The 22,552-nt window shown below is 45.0% G+C and overlaps 1 protein-coding gene across 2 annotated transcripts in view; it reads left to right on the top strand.

Moving 5' to 3' along the window:
* LOC147010294 (mitochondrial disaggregase-like) overlaps positions 1-22,552 on the top strand; it is a 116,243-nt gene that overhangs the window by 29,915 nt on the left and 63,776 nt on the right. For both annotated transcript variants that reach the window (XM_085860705.1, XM_085860704.1), the window contains exons 4-6: positions 2,074-2,177; positions 2,312-2,440; positions 14,359-14,456. In XM_085860705.1, the coding sequence (XP_085716831.1) occupies positions 2,074-2,177; positions 2,312-2,440; positions 14,359-14,456 (331 nt within the window). The remainder of the gene's footprint in view (positions 1-2,073; positions 2,178-2,311; positions 2,441-14,358; positions 14,457-22,552) is intronic.

Below are 22,552 nucleotides of genomic sequence, written 5' to 3'. Positions count from 1 at the left end.
CACTGGATGCTGTGTCTCCATGTTGTCATGAAGAAGCTGACACTCGAATATTTGTACACGCCAGGGATGCAACTACGGATGGTAGCAAGTCCATTATCATTGAGGCTAATGACACGGATGTACTCGTCATAGCAATATCTGTACTGCCATCCTTACAGGAACTAGGTCTTGAGAAGATGTGAATTGCCTTTGGCCAAGGAGCCAAGGCACGATGGATTCCAGTCCATGAGGTAGTTTCTGCAATAGGGCCCGAGAAAGCGAGAGGGATCCCATGCTTCCATGCGTTCACTGGATGTGATGTCGTGTCTGCCTTCCGCGGTAAAGGGAAGAAAACTGCATGGCAGACTTGGAACGTCTTTGCTGATGTTTCTGAAACATTCACCAATCTCAGCCAGCATCCAACATTGATTTGTGATCTTGACTTTATTTATTTATTTATTTTTCAAAATTTGGATTTTCAAATGGCCAATCAGGCAGATTTGATTAGAATCCCCTGGAGAACGAATGTGCCAAATTTGATGCTTGTATCATCATTTGCATGATTCCTCTCAAAAATTGCTGTTATCTGCCCCACGATGTAACTGATTTGTCATTTAATCCAAAATACTTCCCTTATAAACTGTCAATTGAACAGAAAAACAAAAACTACCATTCTGTTGTGAACATAAGACCAGTGTTTCCAACTTCACAACCCCTTCCGCCTTCTTCCTCCGAACCTCTCGCACAAGGCTTGAAATGATAGGAATCCGCAATCCCCCCGAAAGCGTGTCCATCAGCAAATTTTGTCTCCAGTAGTTTCTTCAAAATCCCACTGATTAGTTTCAACCTTCTGAGAAGCTTCAGTGTTGCTGATGACAGTGGAATCGGTATCGGAATCTAAACTAGACATGCACTGTCTCTCAATGTAAAGCCGCTATTTGGAAATAGCTCAACACTCGAGGGCTTTTTTCACAATGTGTGATTGACAAAATTAATTGTTTGTGTTCCCCCTTTAAGGTTGAGTGCAGTTGTCATTTTGTTTATCAATGATGACAATTTTGTTTCCAACTCATTTCAAAGCTTTGCCTTTCCAATGTTTCCATGGGAAAGTTCATCTTGCATGTTTGGATACTTTGAGCACATTTTACTGAGTTTTTATTTTTGCAAAAGATTTATGTTTTTGAATGTAAATTGATGGAAATGGGACATTGAAGGTAAGGCAACCGTGAGATGCCTGCGGTTTAAATGCAAGGTGTATCTTGACTGAGAACCAATTCCAAATTTTGTCGGCTACTTTGGTGAGGGATGAATGTTTCTCGGTCATTGCAGAGTTTGTATAGTTGAGAAGAAGTGAAGGCCTTGATTTGAGAGTAGGGTTGACTGAGAACCATGGGGGAAGCAGCTGGTATATGGAACATGCAGTTGAAGATTAGCCACAGACATCGCCTGGGGCGGCCCATGCTGCACGACGTGTGGCATGAACAGTTCCCTCTGTGTGGCATTTTCAAATTGCCAGGCACAAGGATGGCTTTATTTGGTCTAACTCTGTTTGAAGTTGTATGTGTGGGCCCTGTGGGATGTGCCTGATGTCTCGCGAAACCTGGGGTAGCAGATGCAAACAGATATTTCACACTCGGCCCATCAATCTTGTTCTGCCTGTTTTTAACAAGAATCTTTCCCTATTTTTACAACTTATTAAAAACATATTTTTCATTTGGGTGAAAGTGATGAGCGAGAAGAGTGGAAGTGCTTCGTGGCGACCACCGTTCAGGTCTCTTATTTTTATTCTTGATATAAAGATCCATGCTCGTGGAAAGTTAGTAAAATATATTGAAGAAGACCAACACAACTGAACTGATCAGTGAGGAAGCCGTGAATTTAAATGTGAGTACAGCTGCTCGGGTGTAATCGAGTCTGCCGTTGAGATTGTTGGGAGAAAATAAAATGGAGATTTTGGAGAATATAGAGCTTTGTTCTTTGAGTAGTGGTGAGTATCACTTATCTGGCTTTCCCTGGGAAAACAATCAAAGCCTCAGTACCTTGAGATTGTAACATTAGCTTTCCTGTTTGTGTTTGTGTACGTGTGCTGGCCAGGGTGGTGCATGAGCTTTTGGCTGCAGGTGCAAATCCAAACCTCGGGGATGAATTTGAGAATGTTCAGAAAATGTCAAGAAAACTACAGCTGCATTCTTTGGATGGTGAGAATGTTTGAGTATTCATTGCACACTCTTGTTTGTTTTTTGTTTTTTTTCCATGTTGTGCCACTCTTTCTTTTTGAATTCCATTTTTTGTTTCACCTGATTTTCCACCCCATGTTATCCATTTGATGCAGTCCTGACAAGCCGTGAGAGCGAGTTCAGCGACCGGTTGAACGTCCGAGCATCGTTTGCTGGCTGCTCAGCTCTTCACTATGCTGTCCTTGCCAACAATGAGCAAATCGTGCGCTTACTACTGCAAGCTGGTATGGACACTGCACATTTATTACCCCGTGCGTGAAGTGAAAAGCGCCGTCGATTGAATTTTTTTTTGCAACAATCTTAATTTTGCACATTTTTCACTTTCTTCACCGTAAAACCTTGATTTTTAAAAAAAAAAAAAAAAAGAAATTTAAAAAACCCGCTTACCGTAATGACTCGTGTATAAGCCGCACTTTTTCTCCCCAGAAATATCGGATCAAATTTTGTCGTGCGTATTTTCCACGAGAACCCAAGTGAAAGCTCGATTTCTCCAGATTTCTCGCACTAACACAAAAGACCAACCTTCGTGATTCGGTGCCACCATCTTAAAAATGCAGTGCATTGTGGGATATATTGTGCGACATTGAATGTATAGTTTTTGTTCTGAATAACAATTATTTCCATGGAAGAATTAAAATTACACACCACCATCGCAGCAAAATAAGCTTGGCTATTAACATGTGCGTTACAACACAACAAACTGCTTGAGATTTACCAGAACCTGATGGGAGTTACTAATGACCTCTTACTGTGCTAATCTGATGGATGTTACATATCACTCCGTAAATTGATTTGATATGTTTAACGTGCCACGTCATTCATTATATTGTGTTTCGCACAAGTTAGAAGTTATCCGTTACGCTGAACTAAACACCATTTAAAACGGCTCTCTCCAGAAATCAGCAATACACTGCTTTTGAATTAACTAAATTTCCAGTCCTGAGCTGCAGTTCATTTTTTGCTGGAGTTATTTTGTGAAGAATACCCTGACTGCAGCACTGCACTGAGCATCAATCTTGTAGAGAATACCCTTACTGCAGCTCCGCATTGAACCTCAATCTTGTTGAGAATACCCTCACTGCATCTCCGCATTGAGCCTCAATCTTGTGAAGAATACCCTTACTACAGAACCTCATTGAGCCTCCATCTTGTGGAGAATACCCTAACTGCAAAACCGCATTGAGCCTCAACTTGTGAAGAATACCATTACTGCAACACCACATTGAGCTCCTATCTTGTGAAGAGCTCCAGCATTGATGTTTAGTTAGAATACGATGCACAGTTATTTGGACAGAATGGTCTGGTTTTGAGAACTTCCTTGAATCTTGAAAGGTTTTTCTTTTGCAGCTGTTTGAAACAACAACACATCTTTTCCCGAAGCAGTGTGACGTAGCTCTTGTTGGGTATGCAGCCTCAATCCAATAAGTATTTCTGAGATCAGAGGAACCTTTTTTGCTATATATCTATGTTCTTTACCAACAGTCTTCACCAGAATGAACAACCTTGTCTGACGTCTCCACTCTGCACTGTTTCTGGAAATCCTGGTTGACTCCAATCTTTTGGGCTGATGCTCTGACATTATAAATCTAATTTTACTTACTTAGTTTTCCTTCCACAATGCCTGGTGTTGGCGCAGTGGTTGGGGCAGCGGCTTGGGATCCAAGAGGTCCTGAGTTCAAGCCCCGTTGGGCCACTGAATTAATACACCAGGGGGTTGACTCAGCCTGTCATCCTTCCGAGGTCGGTGAAATGAGTACCAGTATACTGAGCCGGTGTATACCCCGGTTAAAATAGATGTACCATATCCCTGTGTCGTAAGAGGCGACCAGGGTTGCGTCAGGAAGGGCATCCAGCGTAAAACATGTGCCAAATCACGATGCGGATCATAACGGATGATCGGCTGTGGCGACCCCTAACGGGAGCAGCCGAAAGAGGAAGAAGAAGAAGAAGAAGAAGAAGTTTTCCTTCCACTGAACATCCATGGTCTAGGTTTACAGGACTTGCCCCAAAGTTTGCTTATGCAAAATATACTGTCATTTCCACGCTGATTAAGACAGACGCTGGATGGATGGACCGAACTGGCTTTTACCTCGCTTGGACTGCGTTCGAACAATGGCGGCTTTGTGCACGCAAGAAACACATGAGGCTCTTGAATCTTAAAACCAATGGGTATATTTCCTGAACAAATAACAGGAGAAGGATGATGGTGATGGTGGAGATGATGACGGGTTGAGGTGGGGAAGAAAGGAGGAACACTGAATCGATTAATAATTGTATCCAATGACAATAAAACCTCTGGCACCACACAACAGACTTGTTCAAGGCCCTGTCACACCTTGACGATTTAGCCAGCGTATGTCGATTTATGAAAAATTTGTCTAAAACGCTGGCACACGTCGAATACGTTATGGGTAAGTTTTGTATATGTTAAGAGCACGCTGAAAAACACTGCCATACGTCGTAGTACGCTGGCTTTCATCGTTGTACTTTGTGGTTGTCCTCAAATTTTTGCATGCTGGAAATTTTACGACGTATGCCAGCGTATGACTCACACGTTCCGCATGCGCTTGGCCATAAGTTGTAGGCACGTTATGCGATCGTTGACACACGTCGACACACGTTACTTGTAAGTTACTCATAAGTCGAAACACGTCGAGGTAATGATTAGCGTACCCGAAACTTATTTATAACCTATGAGTAGCATGTTGTAGGCACGTTACACGATCCTTGACACACGTCGAGGCACGTTATGCGATCATTGACACACGTCGATACACGTTACTTGTAAGTTACTCATAAGTCGAAACACGTCGAGGTAATGATTAGCGTACCCGAAACTTATTTATAACCTATGAGTAGCATGTTGTAGGCACGTTACACGATCCTTGACACACGTCGAGGCACGTTATGCGATCATTGACACACATCGATACACGTTACTTGTAAGTTACTCATAAGTCGAAACACGTCGAGGTAATGATTAGCGTACCCGAAACTTATTTATAACCTATGAGTAGCGTGTTGTAGGCACGTTACACGATCCTTGACACACGTCGAGGCACGTTATGTGATCGTTGACACACGTCGATACACGTTACTTGTAAGTTACTCATAAGTCGAAACACGTCGATGTAATGCTAGGCGTACCCAAAACTTATTTCTAACCTATGAGTAACGTGCTTTGAACCTATGTGTAACGTACCTCCAACGCATATTGATGTATGTAGATGTATTTGATTGACGTCTTCCAGACGACCACATAACTTAATGAACGTGTTTCTAATTTACAGCTACCGTATAACGGCGTATTGGCAGCGTTTAAAAAAAATAAATAAATAATAACTTCTGATATTTCGTCACGTGCCGTGACGTCACGTCCGATTGCCTCTTCAGTTTGCTCGTCTTATTCTTAGTTCCTCCTCTGTGAATATTTTCTGTTTGAGGATATTGTCACGTCGACGTCGAAACTTAAAAGCAAATGTCCGAATATATTTTAAAATTCGTGATAGACTAAAAAATAAAAATAACACAACAACAACAACAACAACAACAACTTCAGATATTTCGTCACGTGCCTTCAGGAAGCCAAGGAGAAAAAAAGAAAATGTGCCTTGACGGAGCAAATAAGTTTCGGGTATGCTAAACATTACCTCGACATGTTTCGACTTATGAGTAACTTACAAGGAACTTGTGTCGGCGTGTGTCAACGATCGCATATCGTGCCTACAACTTATTACCAGCGTAGCGGAACGTGTGAGCCATACGGCGAGTATGTCGTAAAATTTTCAGCATGCTTGAAATTTCACGACGTATTAGACGTAATACGACGTATGACAGCATACTTCATCGTTTTTCAGCGTGCTCTTCACGTATACACAACTTACCCATTCCGTATTCGACGTGCGCCAGCGTTTTAGACACATTTTTCATAGGTCGGCATACGCTGGCTAAATTGTCAAGGTGTGACTGTGATGTTGACACTTCCAATTCTCAGGCGGTTATGATTTGAATCGGCGAGCGGCAGCTTTTTAACAGGCTACGCCACGTGATCGTCGGCGATACGTGCAGCGCGCTATGCATACGTTAGACTATCGTTGGGCATAGGTTGTGAACGCCGACAACACGCTCAGCATTCGTTGGTATAATTTATCTATATGTGGTTAAAACGTTCAGTGTACGTTACTAATACGTTATGCATACGTCCAACTCGTTATAAATACGTCCAAAACTTAAAAATAAAAAATAAAAACATCTAAATTTCAGCGTACGCCAATGTTTTACATACATTTTTATATGTTGCCATTACTGGCTAAAACGTCAAGGTGTAGACAGGGCCTTCACAGATGGGGAAAGGGAACGAGAACCGGGTGGGCCTTAGCTCTGCTGGTGGACTTAGAGTGAGCATGTACAAGGGCTGGAGAGACAAACGCGATGAGGCAGGTGATGAAGATGCATGAGCAGGAACCTGGGACACGAGAAGGCAGGAAGGCAGGCACCATGGACAGAGCAACCGTTTACCTCCACACAATCTCCTCTCTTTTTTGGCGCAATCTCAACTCTTAGGGACGACACCAACTCTCTTAGCTCTTGTGAGCTCTCGTTCGAATTTCGCATTAAAAAATCGCTTTTAAAACTCACGGCGCTCCGTGCGGTTATACGGCGCTCGGCGGGGTTTATATATAGTGCTGTTCACACAAAACCATCACTGCGGCTCCAAATCCTGTCAAAAAAGGCACCTGGTTCAAATGTCATACAATCCAATTCGCATTTCACACTCGCGGCGCTCGGTGCTGTTTGCAACTGTGGCGCTGCTCACACAGTACAATCAACATGGCTGTGTAGATGAGGTGGCGTGGACCGATGATGTATCTATGATGTCATTTGGTGCTATCTCAGACTCTCCACGGCGACGCAACGAGTCGCTCACGTTGGTCTCGGGATCTTGTGCTACGTGCCGGGTCGTTCACGTAGGTCTCAGGATCGTACACGTCACTCGTCCTGCACGCTGACAAAGTCTCCACAGGGGCGAAAGAGGCTGCTACAGCATATCTCGGCGTCATATTTCGCACTTGTGAATTACGGAGCGAGGATGAGGACGTACGAGCATTCCTCATCTCCCATGCTATGACCAATGTTCAGAACTTTGCCGCACATGAGACAACAACCTCGATCACATCACATGCCTCATTGAAGGGAGAACCCTCCCATCTTCGCTGCACGTAGCACATTTCACATCTCTTATCCTGCCTTTGCCTCCCCCGGTTCACTGGGGAGACGAAGGGACACTGTAAATGTGACATCGTCATACGTAACAGGCGCGAGCGCATCATGTGATGATTTCTCGAGCACGCAAAGTACACGAACCTCATGAAGCACATGCGACCACCCATCACTCATCCTTACAATCACGCCCCGCTTCCATATCCATGCCCATGCTTCCATCCATCACTCATCCTTATTAAATCGCACTCTCACTGTAAAACTTGCACCGGCGACTAACCCCTCGCGTTCTCCGTGCTTGAGTGCACACGTCCATTATTCTCGCAAGTTTGTTCCATTTTGTCCCCGAAGCCACCGGTGTTACGATGGTCATTGATTCTACCTGTAACCACGCCCCTCCGCTATTAAGCATGCCCCAGCATCATAATCACGTACCCACGTGACGTGCGCGTCTTTTCTCGATGTATCACGGACAGTTTTAATCATTCATTCGTCATGTAGGACAAGTAAGGAAACTTCCCCATCAAGCTGATTTGTACAATGGCTGAAATAAAAGCACTACAACTTGTGATTTTAAAATCCCAACAAGGTATCAGCACACATTTCAGGAAATGCCAGAGAATCCATTTCCTTTGATCCAGGTCAGGAAGACCATTGGTTGTCATCCTCAGGATAACTCGCTGTGAATGGTGAACTTTGAGCTGTCCATTTTGAGGTTTGGAGGTATTAACTTGGTTTAATGTCCATCCTTTTGAGTGCTTGAGCATGCACACTTTAACAGGCAGTGAGCGAAGCTATGGCTAACTACTTGGTCGTGGTTTTCACTGGCAGTGAACTTGGCAGTGAACGCTGTGATGGCTCGCCGCTCTTTTGATACCCTTGTTTGTACTTGAGGTCTGTGTGGAAAATGCTTCATGATGTGCAACTTCATTGGAAGAACTGAATGAGTCGATGTTTGTTTGTTGCAACAAGATGAAGAAACAAAAGGCTTGCGTGAATTCATGAGTCTGTGATTGTTGGAAAGTTTACAAAATGCTCATTATCACGCGTATTGAGCAATAACAGCTTTGATGTTGCAAAGGATAACGATGGCAGATTCCAGTGTTTGTATCGACATTGGAACTGATGGGCTGGAGACAAAAGATGTTGTGTCAACAAACATTGCACTTTCGGAAATGTGCACAGGTCAACAGATGGTACTTCAGGTGTTAGAACGAGGTTCATATGGCCGAGCAGCTCTTGCATTTCCACGACGGTTTGAGTTAACCAAGTCGTTTTCCCGGTCGTGTCTGTCCTCGTCTCCTGTCTCGCCCTCGGGGTGAGAAGCCAAGACGCGTCGGGAAACCTGCCGTGTACGAGGAAACCAGAACTGCACTTTGACCAATATCGAGTCGTAACCGCTGTCCAATCTTATCCTAGACATGTTCCAAGATGTTCAGTGTTATTTCTCGTTCAAGTGAAGTTTGACAATGACAAGTCCGTGAGCTTGGCCGCAGTTCATCACGAGCATCAATCTGTACAAATGCTCATGGTGCTGAGGGGCTTCATAAACATGTTTTTTTTTATTATTATTATCATTAATTTTTTTTTAATGTTCTGCTCTGTCGATATCTGTGGGTCACATCTCAGTTGGTGATTGTTGTGTGGTCGTATTATTGGGGCACATCCAACAGCCCGTTGAATTCTGCCAAATCACTGAGGCACGGCGAGGCAGGTCGACCGAATGTGTAAAATGATAACATTTACTAACCCATCATCACCCCTCCCTCACTGAATTTAACCCATAATAACCACTCCATCGCAGCATTCTCTACCAGCTGCTGCTGCTGCTATCAACGTCCTCAAGGCGGACAGGCAAGTCTGACAGTGGCGTCTGTTCACAAGGCCTGCTTGCAACTTTGACCCCTTAATGGTCCACTCACCAGATGTCCACTTGATGCTTCCTGCATGCGACCAGGCCATAGTGCTCCTTGTTTGTTGTTTGAATCTCTTGAAATCCGGCTCTTCTTCACGCGAACATCTTTGATACACACTTTAGCTTTCTTCCATCATATTTTGGAGAGGATGATCTTTCCATTTGTTACTTTGAGCCATTGATGTTTAAGGTTATGCCATTAGTTATTTGTGGGGTGGCTGTGGGGATGGGTAACGAGTGGGATAATCGGTTTAAACTGAATTTTCCTTGTTAAGAATTTTAACCCCTCCCCCTCCCCCCAATCCCCAATATCCACGATGTTGTGCTCATCCAAAGGTGTGTGCTGTGCAAATTGTTTGTGTTTCCACTGGCAATGTAAGGTGTGCCTGCAGAAAGTACGTACAGTTCCTATAGAAAGTGGAAACCCCCTTTCAAATTTTTCATCTTTTGTTGCCCTTATAACCTGGAATTAAATTACATTAAATCAGACTTTTTCCACCTTTATTTAAACATCATAACCCACAACTTCCAAGTGAAAAACAAATAATACAAATTTCAGAAAATTAATGAAAAATACAAAACTAGAATATCTTCGTTGGATAAGTGTCCATCCCCCTGTGTTAATACTTGGTGGAAGCACCTTTGACAGCAATTGCAGCTGTGAGTCTGTTGGGAAAGGTCTCGGCTAACTTTGCACACCTTGATTGGACAATATTTTCCCATTCTTCTTGTACAAAACTGTTCAATCTCAGTCAAGTTGTGTCGGGAGCCTTGATGGACAGCGATCTTCAAATCATGACAGATTTTCGATTGGATTTACGTCGGGGCTCTGACTGGGCCATTCAAGGACATTTATCTTTTTGTTTCTTAGCCACTCCAGTGTAGCTTTGGATGTGTGCTTCAGATCATTGTCTGTACCTGTTTGTGGAGAGGATGTTGAGGTCGTGGAGAGATTCACTTACCTTGGCAGTAATATTCATGTCTCTGCTGACTGTGAGCCAGAAGTAAACAGACGTCTGGGTCGGGCCTGGTGAGTCATGGATTCACTGGATCATGGGGTGTGGCGCTGCCGGTACCTGTGTGGGAGGACGAAAGACCGAGTCTTCAGGTCCTTGGTGATTCCAGTCTTGCTCTATGGGTGTGAGACTTGGACTCTGACCAGAGATCTGAGATGGAGACTTAATGCCTTTGATACCAGGTCTCTTCGGGGAAACCTTGGCAATCGCTGGTCAGACTTTTTTTCAACGAGCGGTTGCTGAGAGAGACTCAAATGAGATTTGTTACCTGCATAGTCCGTGAGCGTCAGCTGTGGCTGTATGGACATGTGACTCGTTTTCCTGATGCTGATCCTGCTCACCACATTCTCTCAGTGAGGAAGCCTCATGAGTGGAGGAGGCCAATGGGACAACTAGGTTCCTTGTGGTTGCAGCAGGTTAATCAGCATCTCAAGATGGGGATTGGCCAAGCATCTGCCTGGGGGATGTCCAGACGGAGGCTCCTGAAATACCGGTGGAAAGTGGATGCAGTGACGCGCTGCTCTGGCACATGCTCCCATACCTGACCTGACCTGACCTTACCTTCACCATTGAGAGATTGGGTCAAAAATGATATACAGCACGATATCTCAAAAAGTTGGGGACGGATTCAGACGAAACTTAGTGGACACATTGGGTGTGTAACAAAGAAAAATTGATTTAATTTTGGTGAATATCCGAATCCAGATCCGGATCTGATAATTTTTTATGTGATTCTTCACCATTGAGAGATCGGGCGAAACTCATATATATATATATATATATATATATATATATATATATATATATATATATATATATATATATATATATATATATATATATATATATATATATATATATATATATACATATATACACATATATATATATATATATATATATATATATACATACATATATACACATATATATATATATATATATATATACATACATATATACACATATATATATATATATATATATATATACATATATATACATATATATATATATATATATATATACATATATATATACATATATATATATATATATACATATATATATATATATATATATATATATATATATATATATATATATATATATATATATATATATATATATATATATATATATATATATATATATATTGTTCCGAATTCGCGCCCGCCGGCGTGCGGACGGCCACGTGACTCGGATTGCGGCACGTCGCCCACCGGACGGACAATTCAATCGTGACCCTCTCGGACCAACGCAGGAAGCTAGTCACGGGTGGGGGTTTAACCTCACCACGATCGTGCCAATTGCCCACCCGCGCAGGATAGCGTCACTCGCCAAATTCGATCTACCTAAGTACCTGCGCGAATGGTCGACCGGGCGATCGCACCTCACCGCAGGTCGACTCTGGACACGGGCCGCTTGGGCGGCCCGTTCCATGCTATCGGGATAACCGAGCGGTGTTATCCCCGACCTGGACGGTTCAGATTAATTACCGGGCGTATTAAGCCCACTACGAACCCTTTACATGAAGCAGGATGGAGGGTCAATAAAGAAAAGACGAAGCGAAACGGGAAAACAGTTCACACAATGCATATTTATTACGCGACATACGGAAAGCACACATATACAGCCAAACAGTCAAAATGCACATATAGCAGTTAAAACAAAAGAAATAATGACACAGAGTTACTACCGAATACGCGTACACACGGCAACACTTATACAGTTCTACTTTACAGACGGCGCCAACACACATTTACTCAAAAGCAAAGGAAAGAAGCCACTCTCATAGACAAGGAGGCAGACGGGCCTGTAGGCCAATATGCGCGCGTGACCTGAAGGAGCGGCCAGGTCCGCGAGACCGGGGGGGTCCTACCCGCGTCGTCGTGACGCGTTGGCGGACGAGCCGCAGATGTGGCCACGTGGCTGTGCCCCGACTCCGTGCTCCTTGGCGGGTTTCGTTGGCACGACGTTTGGAGTGGGGTGGGAACGGGGCCCCCTTTTTGCACTATCTCAGCGCGGGGGAAAGGGGGAATTGTTGATGCCCTGGGGGAGGAGAATGGCTGGCTGGCTTGGGTCCCGCGACGAGCGATCTCACACGGCGACCTCGTCGCCGACCGCCGTCCTTCTCGCCTCGGACCTGAGCTGCTTTGCCTCTTCCTGCAACTCTCCTCAGCCGACTGCAGAACCCAATTCGATGCCACACCAATGACTTCGCCACCCGACTCCACTCTCTGCCACACCGATGACTCGACTCAATCCACCCTGCCGACACACACTGCTACTGCCACACTGCTACTGCCACACTGCTACTGCTACACTCTGCCACGAATCGCCTTGCGCTCGCCGTTTTATAGGCCGGCAGGAGAAAAATATGCAAATATCCGGATCAGGATGACCTCGGGGGCGGAGCCACGCTCGCCAATTGGACGGAGGAAAAGTGGGCGTGAACCTCCCCTGATCCTAGAATTTGCATATATGGATTTCACACAGACGTGCTTGGAGGCGGGGCCAAGCCGCTCCGCGCTTGCTAATTGGATGGATCAGAAGTGGGCGTGTAGCGTTCTTGATCCGAATTCTTCCTCGGAAAGGCCGCTATTTGCGCTCGCGGCTCGGTGCGTATCGCTGAACGAGCCCAAGACAGCCCAACGCTCAGTGTTCACAGGTGGTGCGGGAATGACCGTAGAAGGAGAGAGGTGAGGGTGGTGGAGGGTTTATCGTTGGTGGTTTGATGGTTATGGTGCCGTTTGGGAATGACGGTGATGCGATGTTTGCGGGATTGAGTTGTGAAGGTAAAGGTCGTGGCTGTTGGCGTTGTTGTTGTTGTCTGAGGGTTGGAGCGTGGTTGTAGTTGGTGACGATGGCTGGCGTGGTGGTTAAGGTGGTTGTTGTGTGATGGCGGTTGAGACGTGGTTGGTTCAAAATAAAGATAGAACAGAAAAACGGCTATCTCAAAGCGTCGCAGCCCGATTGAATCACATAAGTTCCCTCTAGACAACGGATTTGGGGCTAACTACACATGTACTTAGAGATATCTCACCTACGGGCCCTTCATGGTGTAATGCGAATTTCCGCAGCCGTAACTATATATATATATATATATATATATATATATATATATATATATATATATATATATATATATATATATATATATATATATATATATATATATATATATATATATATATATATATATATATCACGATATTTCAAAAAGTTGTGGATGGATTCGGATGAAACTCGGTGGACAGGTTGGGTTTGTGCCCACGACAAATTCGTTTAAGTTTGGTGAAGTTCCGTTTTCGGATCTTGAAATGAGAATTATTTAATTTCAAAGTGATTCTTCACCATTGAGAGGTAGGGCTGAAAAACGATATATGGCGTGATATTTGAAAAATGTAATGGGCTCAATATGTTCTCGTGGATCAGGCATTACGTGGCGGAGGTATGCGCTCCTCCAAGTGCCCATCTCCTCTTTGACTGTGGTCTTGGGGGATGGGAGGGGGGGAGGGGTGGGAGAGAGTATGGATGCAAATTCTCCTTAAATATGTATCGTGTTGTGCCTCCTCCTTCTACACCACCCATAACGTGTCAGAAGAACATGTTACAATGTTGGAACAAGATTGCCTGCATGGCAGGTATTCTGCTCGTGTATAGTAATTCGTGAAAAGCAATAGGTAACAAGGTAGAAGCAAAGCTCCATGCTAATGTATGACAATGACAAACTGCTTTGACACAGTTGAGGTCCTGGACCTCCTTATGTGGACCCACTGTTTGGAGAAGTTCTTGGCTGAAAGGGCTGAAACCTCTGAAGAGCAGACCCAGCTGTTGATCCAGGCATTCACTCACGAATACATTGCTATACTTCTTATTTAGGTGCACAACAATTTCAGTGGTTACTGTTCACTAAACGATTCTCATGGTTTTTGTGAAGACGTTTTGTGAAAACAAAAACTGTGGTGTGTTGTGTGTGTGTTGTCAGGTGCAAACCCTTTGCAGGAGAATGACTTGGGACACACACCTTTAGACTATGCCAAGCCAGGAGCGGTGGAACAACTGTTGCAAGAACATCAAAGCAAGGTGCTGCCTGATTGGAGGGACTGAAGCACGTGAGAGTTTTTTGAGAGGAGATGGGATGCTAAGATGCGAACATTGCTTGTAGGTTTTGATTTTCGGTCAATCTGGTCTTGTACATTTGAGCTGTATACATAAGTGTTTCTATCTCTCACAGTTGGAATCCAATATTCTTTATTTTATTTTATTTTACCAGCAAATGCCATGCGTCGCTTCGCTGACGTTAATACTAAAGGGAGGAGGGAGAAAAAGAGGGATAGAGGGGTGGGGTAGAGAGAGTGGGGAGAGTGAAGAGGTGGAGGGAGGGGGAGTGAGGAGGGGTGGGGGAATGGAAGACAGTGAAAGGTGAGAGAAGAAGGTAAAGTAAACGTGTGGTGGAGCATTAATTACAAATCGTACTGTTTCATCAATATGGTTCTGCAGAAAATAACAGTGAAGATGGAAATAAAATAATGTCGAGCACCGCCCGGATGCATCTGGAGACAAACATGGTCCAGACGTAACCACCGTCCAGATATGTCCAGAGATAGAGACAAAGACAGAGACAGGAGAGTGAGCGAGGCGATGTGGGAGGATGGTGCTGCACTGTATTGGGAGGAGGTATAGCAAGGATGGGACAGAGAAAGAGAGTGGGAGATGGGGGTTGGGTTAGGGGTAGGGGTGGGGGTAGGGTTAGGGGTAGGGGTAGGGGTAGGGGTAGGGGTAGGGGTGTTCGCAGAGAGAATGTTATGCTTTATGCGCGTGTGCGTGCACACACACACACACACACACACACACACACACACACACACACACACACACACACACACACACACACACACACAATGTTTTCGCTTCATTTTTGAGGTCTTGCTATGTGGAATGCCTGCTGTTGGCTTAATGGTTAGGGTGGTCGGCTTGGGATCCGAGGATCCCGAGTTCAAATCCTGCTTTGATGTTGAATTAATACCTGGTGGGGTTGACTCAGCCTGTCATCCTTCTGAAGTCAGCAAAAAGAGTACCAACTTTTTGGGATGATTGAGCAATTTGAGTGTCCTGTGTCAGAGTGGCTACCTGTTCAGGATTGTTCCCAATAGCCCAGAATACTGCTTTGGCAGCACCGATGCTCTGCACAGAGTATGGCCCCGATGGATGGATAGAATGATGGTATTTGGTCACTGTCTTGATTTATGTATTGTTTTGGCCAAAATCACTGGATTCTGACACCTCAATTGGCAAAAACAAGAACTTTGTCACTCACTGTCTGTCTTGTATATATTATGATGGTTGTGAGCCCAGTGAAGACGTTGTGTACCTCCCGGGAGAATAAAGGCGTACACACAGAATTAGAGTCAGTTATATCCTGGTATTCTGTTTGGCATTCAAGTTATATCGGATAGATGTGTGTTGCGAGTGTGAGTTAGCATAAGTTTGTGTTTCCTTCACCCTCTCTACCTTCTCTATCCTCTGCATCTCGCAACAAACGCACTATATAACTCGCTTACCGATTCCCACATGCATCATTCTTTGGCGGAGTAGCAAACACAGCCACCAAGTGAATAAAGACAAGTTTCGAAGCCCCCCACCCCCACCCCCACCCCATCCTCACCCCACCTTCACGTGATGCCTCTGCGGCACTGCTCTGCCAATCAGGTGCGGCCAAAGCGAAGAAGATGTTGCCTCATGACAGCCATCATGAGCCACTCAACCGCCCTCCAAAAATCATCCACCAATGAGGGAACGCCAGGCCGATGTGGTGGCTGTGCAATCCCTAGTATTGGGGGGGGGTGGGGCAAGAATATAAGGAGGAACACACAAGCAGTTTGAAGTCTTTTGGTCTTGTCATGTTTCGTCAGTCTTTTTGTCTTTGTCTTTGTGAGGAAGCAGTTCCTTCCAAAGCGGGCTTTCGTCTTTTATCTTTCAATTTGAGTGGGTCTTTTCAAGAGTTTCGAGCCGTTTGCCTTTCGCTCTTTGTTACTTCCTCCACCGAAGGTGAAGGAGGTTATGTTTTTGGCCCTTTCTGTTTGTTTGTCTGTTTGTGTACAGGATATCTCAAAAAGTTGTGGATGGATCCGGATGAAATTTTGTGGACAGGTTCGGTGTGTGACAAGGACAAACTGATTAGATTTTGGTGAAGATCCGGATACGACAATAACAAGGAGTAACAAGGAAATCCAACACAGGTGGAGGCCATTCAGCCCATCTAGCCTGGTGTGGTGTTCGCACAGATATTTCAAAAAAGTTATTGGGCCTGATAAGTTCTCATGGTTTAGGCATTACGTGGCGGAGGTATGCACTCAACCGAGTGCCCTTCTAGTTCAAACTGTTTTGTCCTTCGCTTTCTCTCTCCACACCATTTCCACATGGATATCAACACCACTTCTTCTTTTTCTCTGCGGACTGTTTGTGGCTTCTACACACAACATATTTCAAAGCTGGTACGCCGTTCCTGCACCCAGATTACCTGCAAGCCGCCCAAGTCATAGCCTCTCCTCGCACCTCGGCATAAAAAACTTCCGCCACGCAGACCATCGCGTTTGCATGAGAATGAGAGACCCCCCCCCCACTCCATGTGATCGGGTGCTGTCGAACCACGAAAAGGTGTGCAAAGCAAACTAGTCCGAACCGCTCAGTTGCGGGATAATTGCAGCCTCAACAGGGTTTACAAAAGGAGCATCAGGGTGCAGAATAAACCACAAACTGGATGGAGTCTGGATGCATACTCTGGATGGACCTCTCCCATACTCCTTTCTGACACTTTTTCCCAAACTTTCTATTTTTCCTTCGGGATTCTCGATCAGTTTTGGTGTACAGGTGCCAACTCATTGCAATAAGGCATCAGAGGGCGGGAATCCTTACATAGGGGAGAAGAGGGATTGGATGTGTGCTAGAAATTATTCGTCCCTTACTGGTTTCACCAGAGGGGCCGACATATTGGTTTGCTCTCCGTCTGTCCATGTGTCCGTCCCACGTATAGTTTTTTGACCTTCTTCCCCCATACCATTTGACATATTGTTATGTTTGTGGGGTAGTTGGAGGAATTTCATAAGAAAAGGTAGGATTGTATAGAATATCTTGTTCCGTGGATGTGTAGGAGACATCTCGATGTCAACTAAGTAGGGAAACTGTGAGCTTAAGTGTTACGTGTCACCACACGGGGGAGGGTGTGGGTGCTGTGTTAAATTAGGTAGGGTTTAAGGATAATTTCTCCCAGTATGTAATTGCCCCTTATGACCTTTTTCGATGTCTTTGCATTTCCAAAACCGGCGATAAAAAGGAATCGGTCCTTAAAACAACGGAGCCGGACATTTCCGAGCAGGCAAGAAACCCCACCTCCAGGAATGACACTGAGGAAACGACGCCCCTGGAGTGGATGATTAATGGGCGTGATGTCAGAGAGAGAGGAGAGTTAGGTTCAGAGCGGGACACGAAGGAGGAGCAGTACAGAAGTGAGTGAGGCAGGATCGGCGGTTGGAAGAGAAGGGCATAACAGCTGGCTTTCCCTCGACACGGTGAAGAAGGCTGCACGATTCTTGTGTTCGTGCTAAGGCAAATTTGCCCACGTTATGTAGCAAGACGCTGGCCATTGACTGTTGGCTGGGTTGGGTGAGACCGTGCCTCGAAGCCTCGTGTTGTGCTATTGGGGGAGAAGACGGTGCTATTCTGCAGAGGAGCGGCATCGGCAAGTGCAATGGATGAAAGAAGCTGCCTGGCGGTTTCTGAGCCCTGATGTTGAATATCACCACCTGAATTGCCTCCTGTACGTCTCCCGCCGAGAGAGCGGCTTGGCGCCATTTTGGGGCGCATTTCCCACGCAGTGACGACGTGGTTTGGTGATCCCCAAGCTTCAGAAACTCTGGGCACAGAGCTCAGTGCTGGGAGAAAAGGAGGATTGGGAGAAAAGGAGAAAAAGAATTTATTTATTCTGTCCCCTTGTCTGTATTAAAGTCTGTGTGAAGGCACCTCAAATTGGAATGTAGGTTTCCTCACATCTCATTATTATCCCATTTTGAATTATTACCATTGTAAATATTTGATTCATTTTCATTAAACCCCCGTATTGATTTATATTGCTTGTGTTGTCTAATTGTCGTGGGTTCGAGTATAAACCCTTGTGCTGTGCTTCCATCTGCTACGTGCTTTGCCGCCCTTCCCACGCGTGCCACAATCTCTCGAGAATCTTGGCTGTTTGCCTCCAGGGGAGAACTGTTCGGCTGTCCGTCCTGGTAGGAGTAACCCCCTGGACGCGACAATATTCAACTGAAACTTGGTATATGGCTTCATTATGATAAGTTGCAGAACAAGTTTGAGTTTCAGGGCGTTATTTCGATTTTCACAGAGTTATGCCCTTTTTAGGCTCTATCTCATCGAACATATCACGGCGGTAGGGGACATGTATTTCAAAACAATTCTTGCTCTTGTTGAATATGCTTTGACCTGCCCCCCTTTGAATGCCCCTGCCATTTTCCCGTATAAATTCCCCAACTCTCACTCTCACTCTCACCGCAGGCAAGTCGGTGGTCTTTCTGTCTTCTACCGTCTCCTCTCCGACCTCATCAACCCCCGTCCCCCCCCTCTTGCTCTCTCTGTGATATGTTCCCCTCAAATTTCCACACGGTGCTCAAGGTCCACCAGAACCCTCTTCTCAAGAATCACTGCTCACCTTCATTCTTTTATTCCTCTTTTTTTCCCACCTCTGGAACAAACTCCCACACTCTCTTCAATCCCACTCTTCCCTCCAGGTCTACAAAACGGCTGTTCATCACCATCCCTCATCTTCCCCCATTCAAAACCACGATTTTTTGTTACCACCGTGAATCAACACTGCCATCCTTCCCACCATTTTCCCATTTGAATTTCCCCTACCGCCATTCCTCCTGTCATTTCACGCTCAATTGCTTGTGTTTTAATAGTGTATGGAAGTTTTTATACCGCGTCTTGACTTATCTTGTTCGGGTTCGACCTAGGATAGTGCTCCTGGGACAATTGGTCTCAAAGAATAATTGTAATGGTTGCCAAAATAATGCGATACGTGGTGTTGGTTCGCTCAGCCACTACATAGTCGTCGGTCCAGTTCCCTATCTTCTTCAGGTACTGCAAACCGACCCTGGGCGTGAAAATCCGGCCAGAAGTGAGAGTTGGTGAGGGTGTCGGTGGTCTTTCTATAAACAGGCCAGGTTTTTGGAGTTATCTGCCTTGTATATACTAGTGCGGGCCAGTATATGCAGCTTCGTAGCTGCAGTATCAGGTCCCCAGCATCAATTGTGACGTCATATCAAATGAAGAAGAAGAATTGTGACCCCCCCTCTCTCTCTCACCCCCCTCTCTCCCCCCTCCTCTCTCCCCCCTCCTCTGTCCCCCTCCTCTGTCCCTCCCCTCTCTTGCCCCCCTCTCACCCCCTCTCTCACTCTTCTCTCTCCCCCCTCCTCTCTCCCTTTTCTTGCCCCTCCTCTCACCCCCTCTCTTGCCATTCTCTCTCCCCCTCCTCTGTCCCCCTTCCTCTGTCCCCCTCCTCTCTCCCTCCCCGCTCTTGCCCCCCTCTGACCCCCTCTCTCGTCCTTCTCTCTCCCCCCTCCTCTCGCCCCTCTCTCTCCCCCCTCCTCTCACCCTTCTCTTTCCCTCCCCTCTCTTACCTTGGGAAAAAACAGCTTTCAAAGCCTTAGGAAACAGCTGTTTCCCTCGGGAAAATTCAAACCTTGGGATTAATTAATAATTTGAATAATAATCAAACCTTGGGAGTAAATAATTAAATAAATTAATAATTAAATTGTAATCAAACCTTGGGATTAATTAATTAATTCGACCCTTGGGAAAGAACAGCTTTCAAACCTTGGGAGACACTTGGGAAGCAGCTGAAATGGATGAGGAAGAACGATATCAAACTTTGAAAATCCACATACCCAGGTCTCCAGTGTCGATTGTGACATCATACCAAACGAAGAAGAAGAATTGTGACGTCAATCCTTCAAAAAAAATTAATAATAATTAAATAAACATTAATTGTGACGTTATTCGTGAAGTCATAGCACCGTGTCCTGTCATTGGTTCACAGATACATGGCCGTAACTTGTGAACCGCTCGTCCGATTGATATCAAACCTTGAAAAGGCACATCCGCGGCGCCCCGGCAATATTCCTGGCAAGTTTCAATCCGATTGGACCGGTGGTCGTCTTGTTATTAATAATTTGGGAAAAAATGGCATGATAAGGTGAGAAGGTGGAACGACACCTTCAGCTGCCATATATACACCTTTTCAACACTGAAAAAGCAATAAAATGGCCGTAACTTGGGAACCGCTCGTCCGATCGATATCAAACCTCGAAAAGGCACATCCGCGGGTCCCCGGCAATATTCCTGGCAAGTTTCAAAGAGATCGGACCGGCAGTCGTCGAGAAACGGCGGTCGCAGACAGACAAACAGAGACAAACAGACAGACACACACAGAGATTGCTGGAATTATAGATAGATGGTTACTCTATAGAGTGGATAGAACAAGTATTTGATTGACTGCCGATTTTGCAGGTTTTCCCAATTACAAAGCACGTAGAGGTCTGTAATTTTTATCACAGGTACACTTCAACTGTGAAAGGCGGAATCTAAAACAAAAATCCTGAAAATCACATTGTATGATTTTTAAATAATTAATTTGCATTTTATTGCATGAAATAAGTATTTGATACATCAGAAAAACAGAACTTAATATTTGGTACAGAAACCTTTGTTTGCAATTACAGAGATCAGACGTTTCCTGTAGTTCTAAACCAGGTTTTCACAGACTGCAGCAGGGATTTTGGCCCACTCCTCCATACAGATCTTCTCCAGATCCTTCAGGTTTCGGGGCTGTCGCTGGGCAACACAGACTTTCAGCTCCATCCAAAGATTTTCTGTTGGGTTCAAGTCTGGAGACTGGCTCGGCCACTCCAGGACCTTGAGATGCTTCTTATGGAGCCACTCCTTAGTTGCCCTGGCTGTGTGTTTCGGGTCGTTGTCATGCTGGAAGACCCAGCTACGCCCCATCTTCAATGCTCTTCTTGAGGGAAGGAGGTTGTTGGCCAAGATCTCGCGATACATGGCCGCATCCATCCTCCCCTCAATACGGTGCAGTCGTCCTGTCCCCTTTGCAGAAAAGCATCCCCAAAGAATGATGTTTCCACCTCCATGCTTCACGGTTGGGATGGTGTTCTTGGGGTTGTTCTCATCCTTCTTCTTCCTCCAAACACGGCGAGTAGAGTTGAAACCAAAAAGCTCTATTTTGGTCTCATCAGACCACATGACCTTCTTCCATTCCTCCTCTGGATCATCCAGATGGTCATTGGCAAACTTCAGACGGACCTGGACATGCGCTGGCTTGAGCAGAGAGACCTTGCGTGCGCTGCAGGATTTTAATCTATGATGGTGTCGTGTGTTACTTATGGTTTTCTTTGATACTGTGGTCCCAGCTCTCTTCAGGTCATTGACCAGGTCCTGCCGTGTAGTTCTGGGCTGATCCCTCACCTTTCTCATGATCATTGAGGCTCCACGAGGTGAGATCTTGCATGGAGCCCCAGACCGAGGGAGATTGACTGTTATCTTGAACTTCTTCCATGTTCTAATAATTGCGCCAACAGTTGTTGCCTTCTCACCAAGCTGCTTGCATATTGTCCTGTAGCCCATCCCAGCCTTGTGCAAGTCTACAATTTTGTCCCTGATGTCGTTAGACAGCTCTCTGGTCTTGCCCATTGTGGAGATGTTGGAGTCTGATTGATTGAGTGTGGACAGCTGTCTTTTATGCAGACAACGAGTTCAAACAGGTGCAGTTAATTCAGGTAATGAGTGGAGAATGGGAGGGCTTCTTAAAGACAAAACTAACAGGTCTGTGAGAGCTGGGATTCTTACTGGTTGGTAGGTGATCAAATACTTATTTCATGCAATAAAATGCAAATTAATTATTTAAAAATCATACAATGTGATTTTCAAGATTTTTGTTTTAGATTCCGTCTTTCACAGTTGAAGTGTACCTATGATAAAAATTACAGACCTCTATGTGCTTTGTAAATGGGAAAAACTGCAAAATCGGCAATGTATCAAATACTTGTTCTCCCTACTGTATATGGTCATCACAATACTGTATATATGGTTTTTAC

The sequence above is a fragment of the Eptatretus burgeri genome, chromosome 16 (genome assembly GCF_056783735.1).
Source record: "Eptatretus burgeri isolate ZD-2024b chromosome 16, Ebu_testis_v1, whole genome shotgun sequence".
Taxonomy (NCBI): domain Eukaryota; kingdom Metazoa; phylum Chordata; class Myxini; order Myxiniformes; family Myxinidae; genus Eptatretus; species Eptatretus burgeri.
Note: the sequence above shows the minus strand (reverse complement) of the source record. Positions and strands in the feature narration are given on the sequence as shown.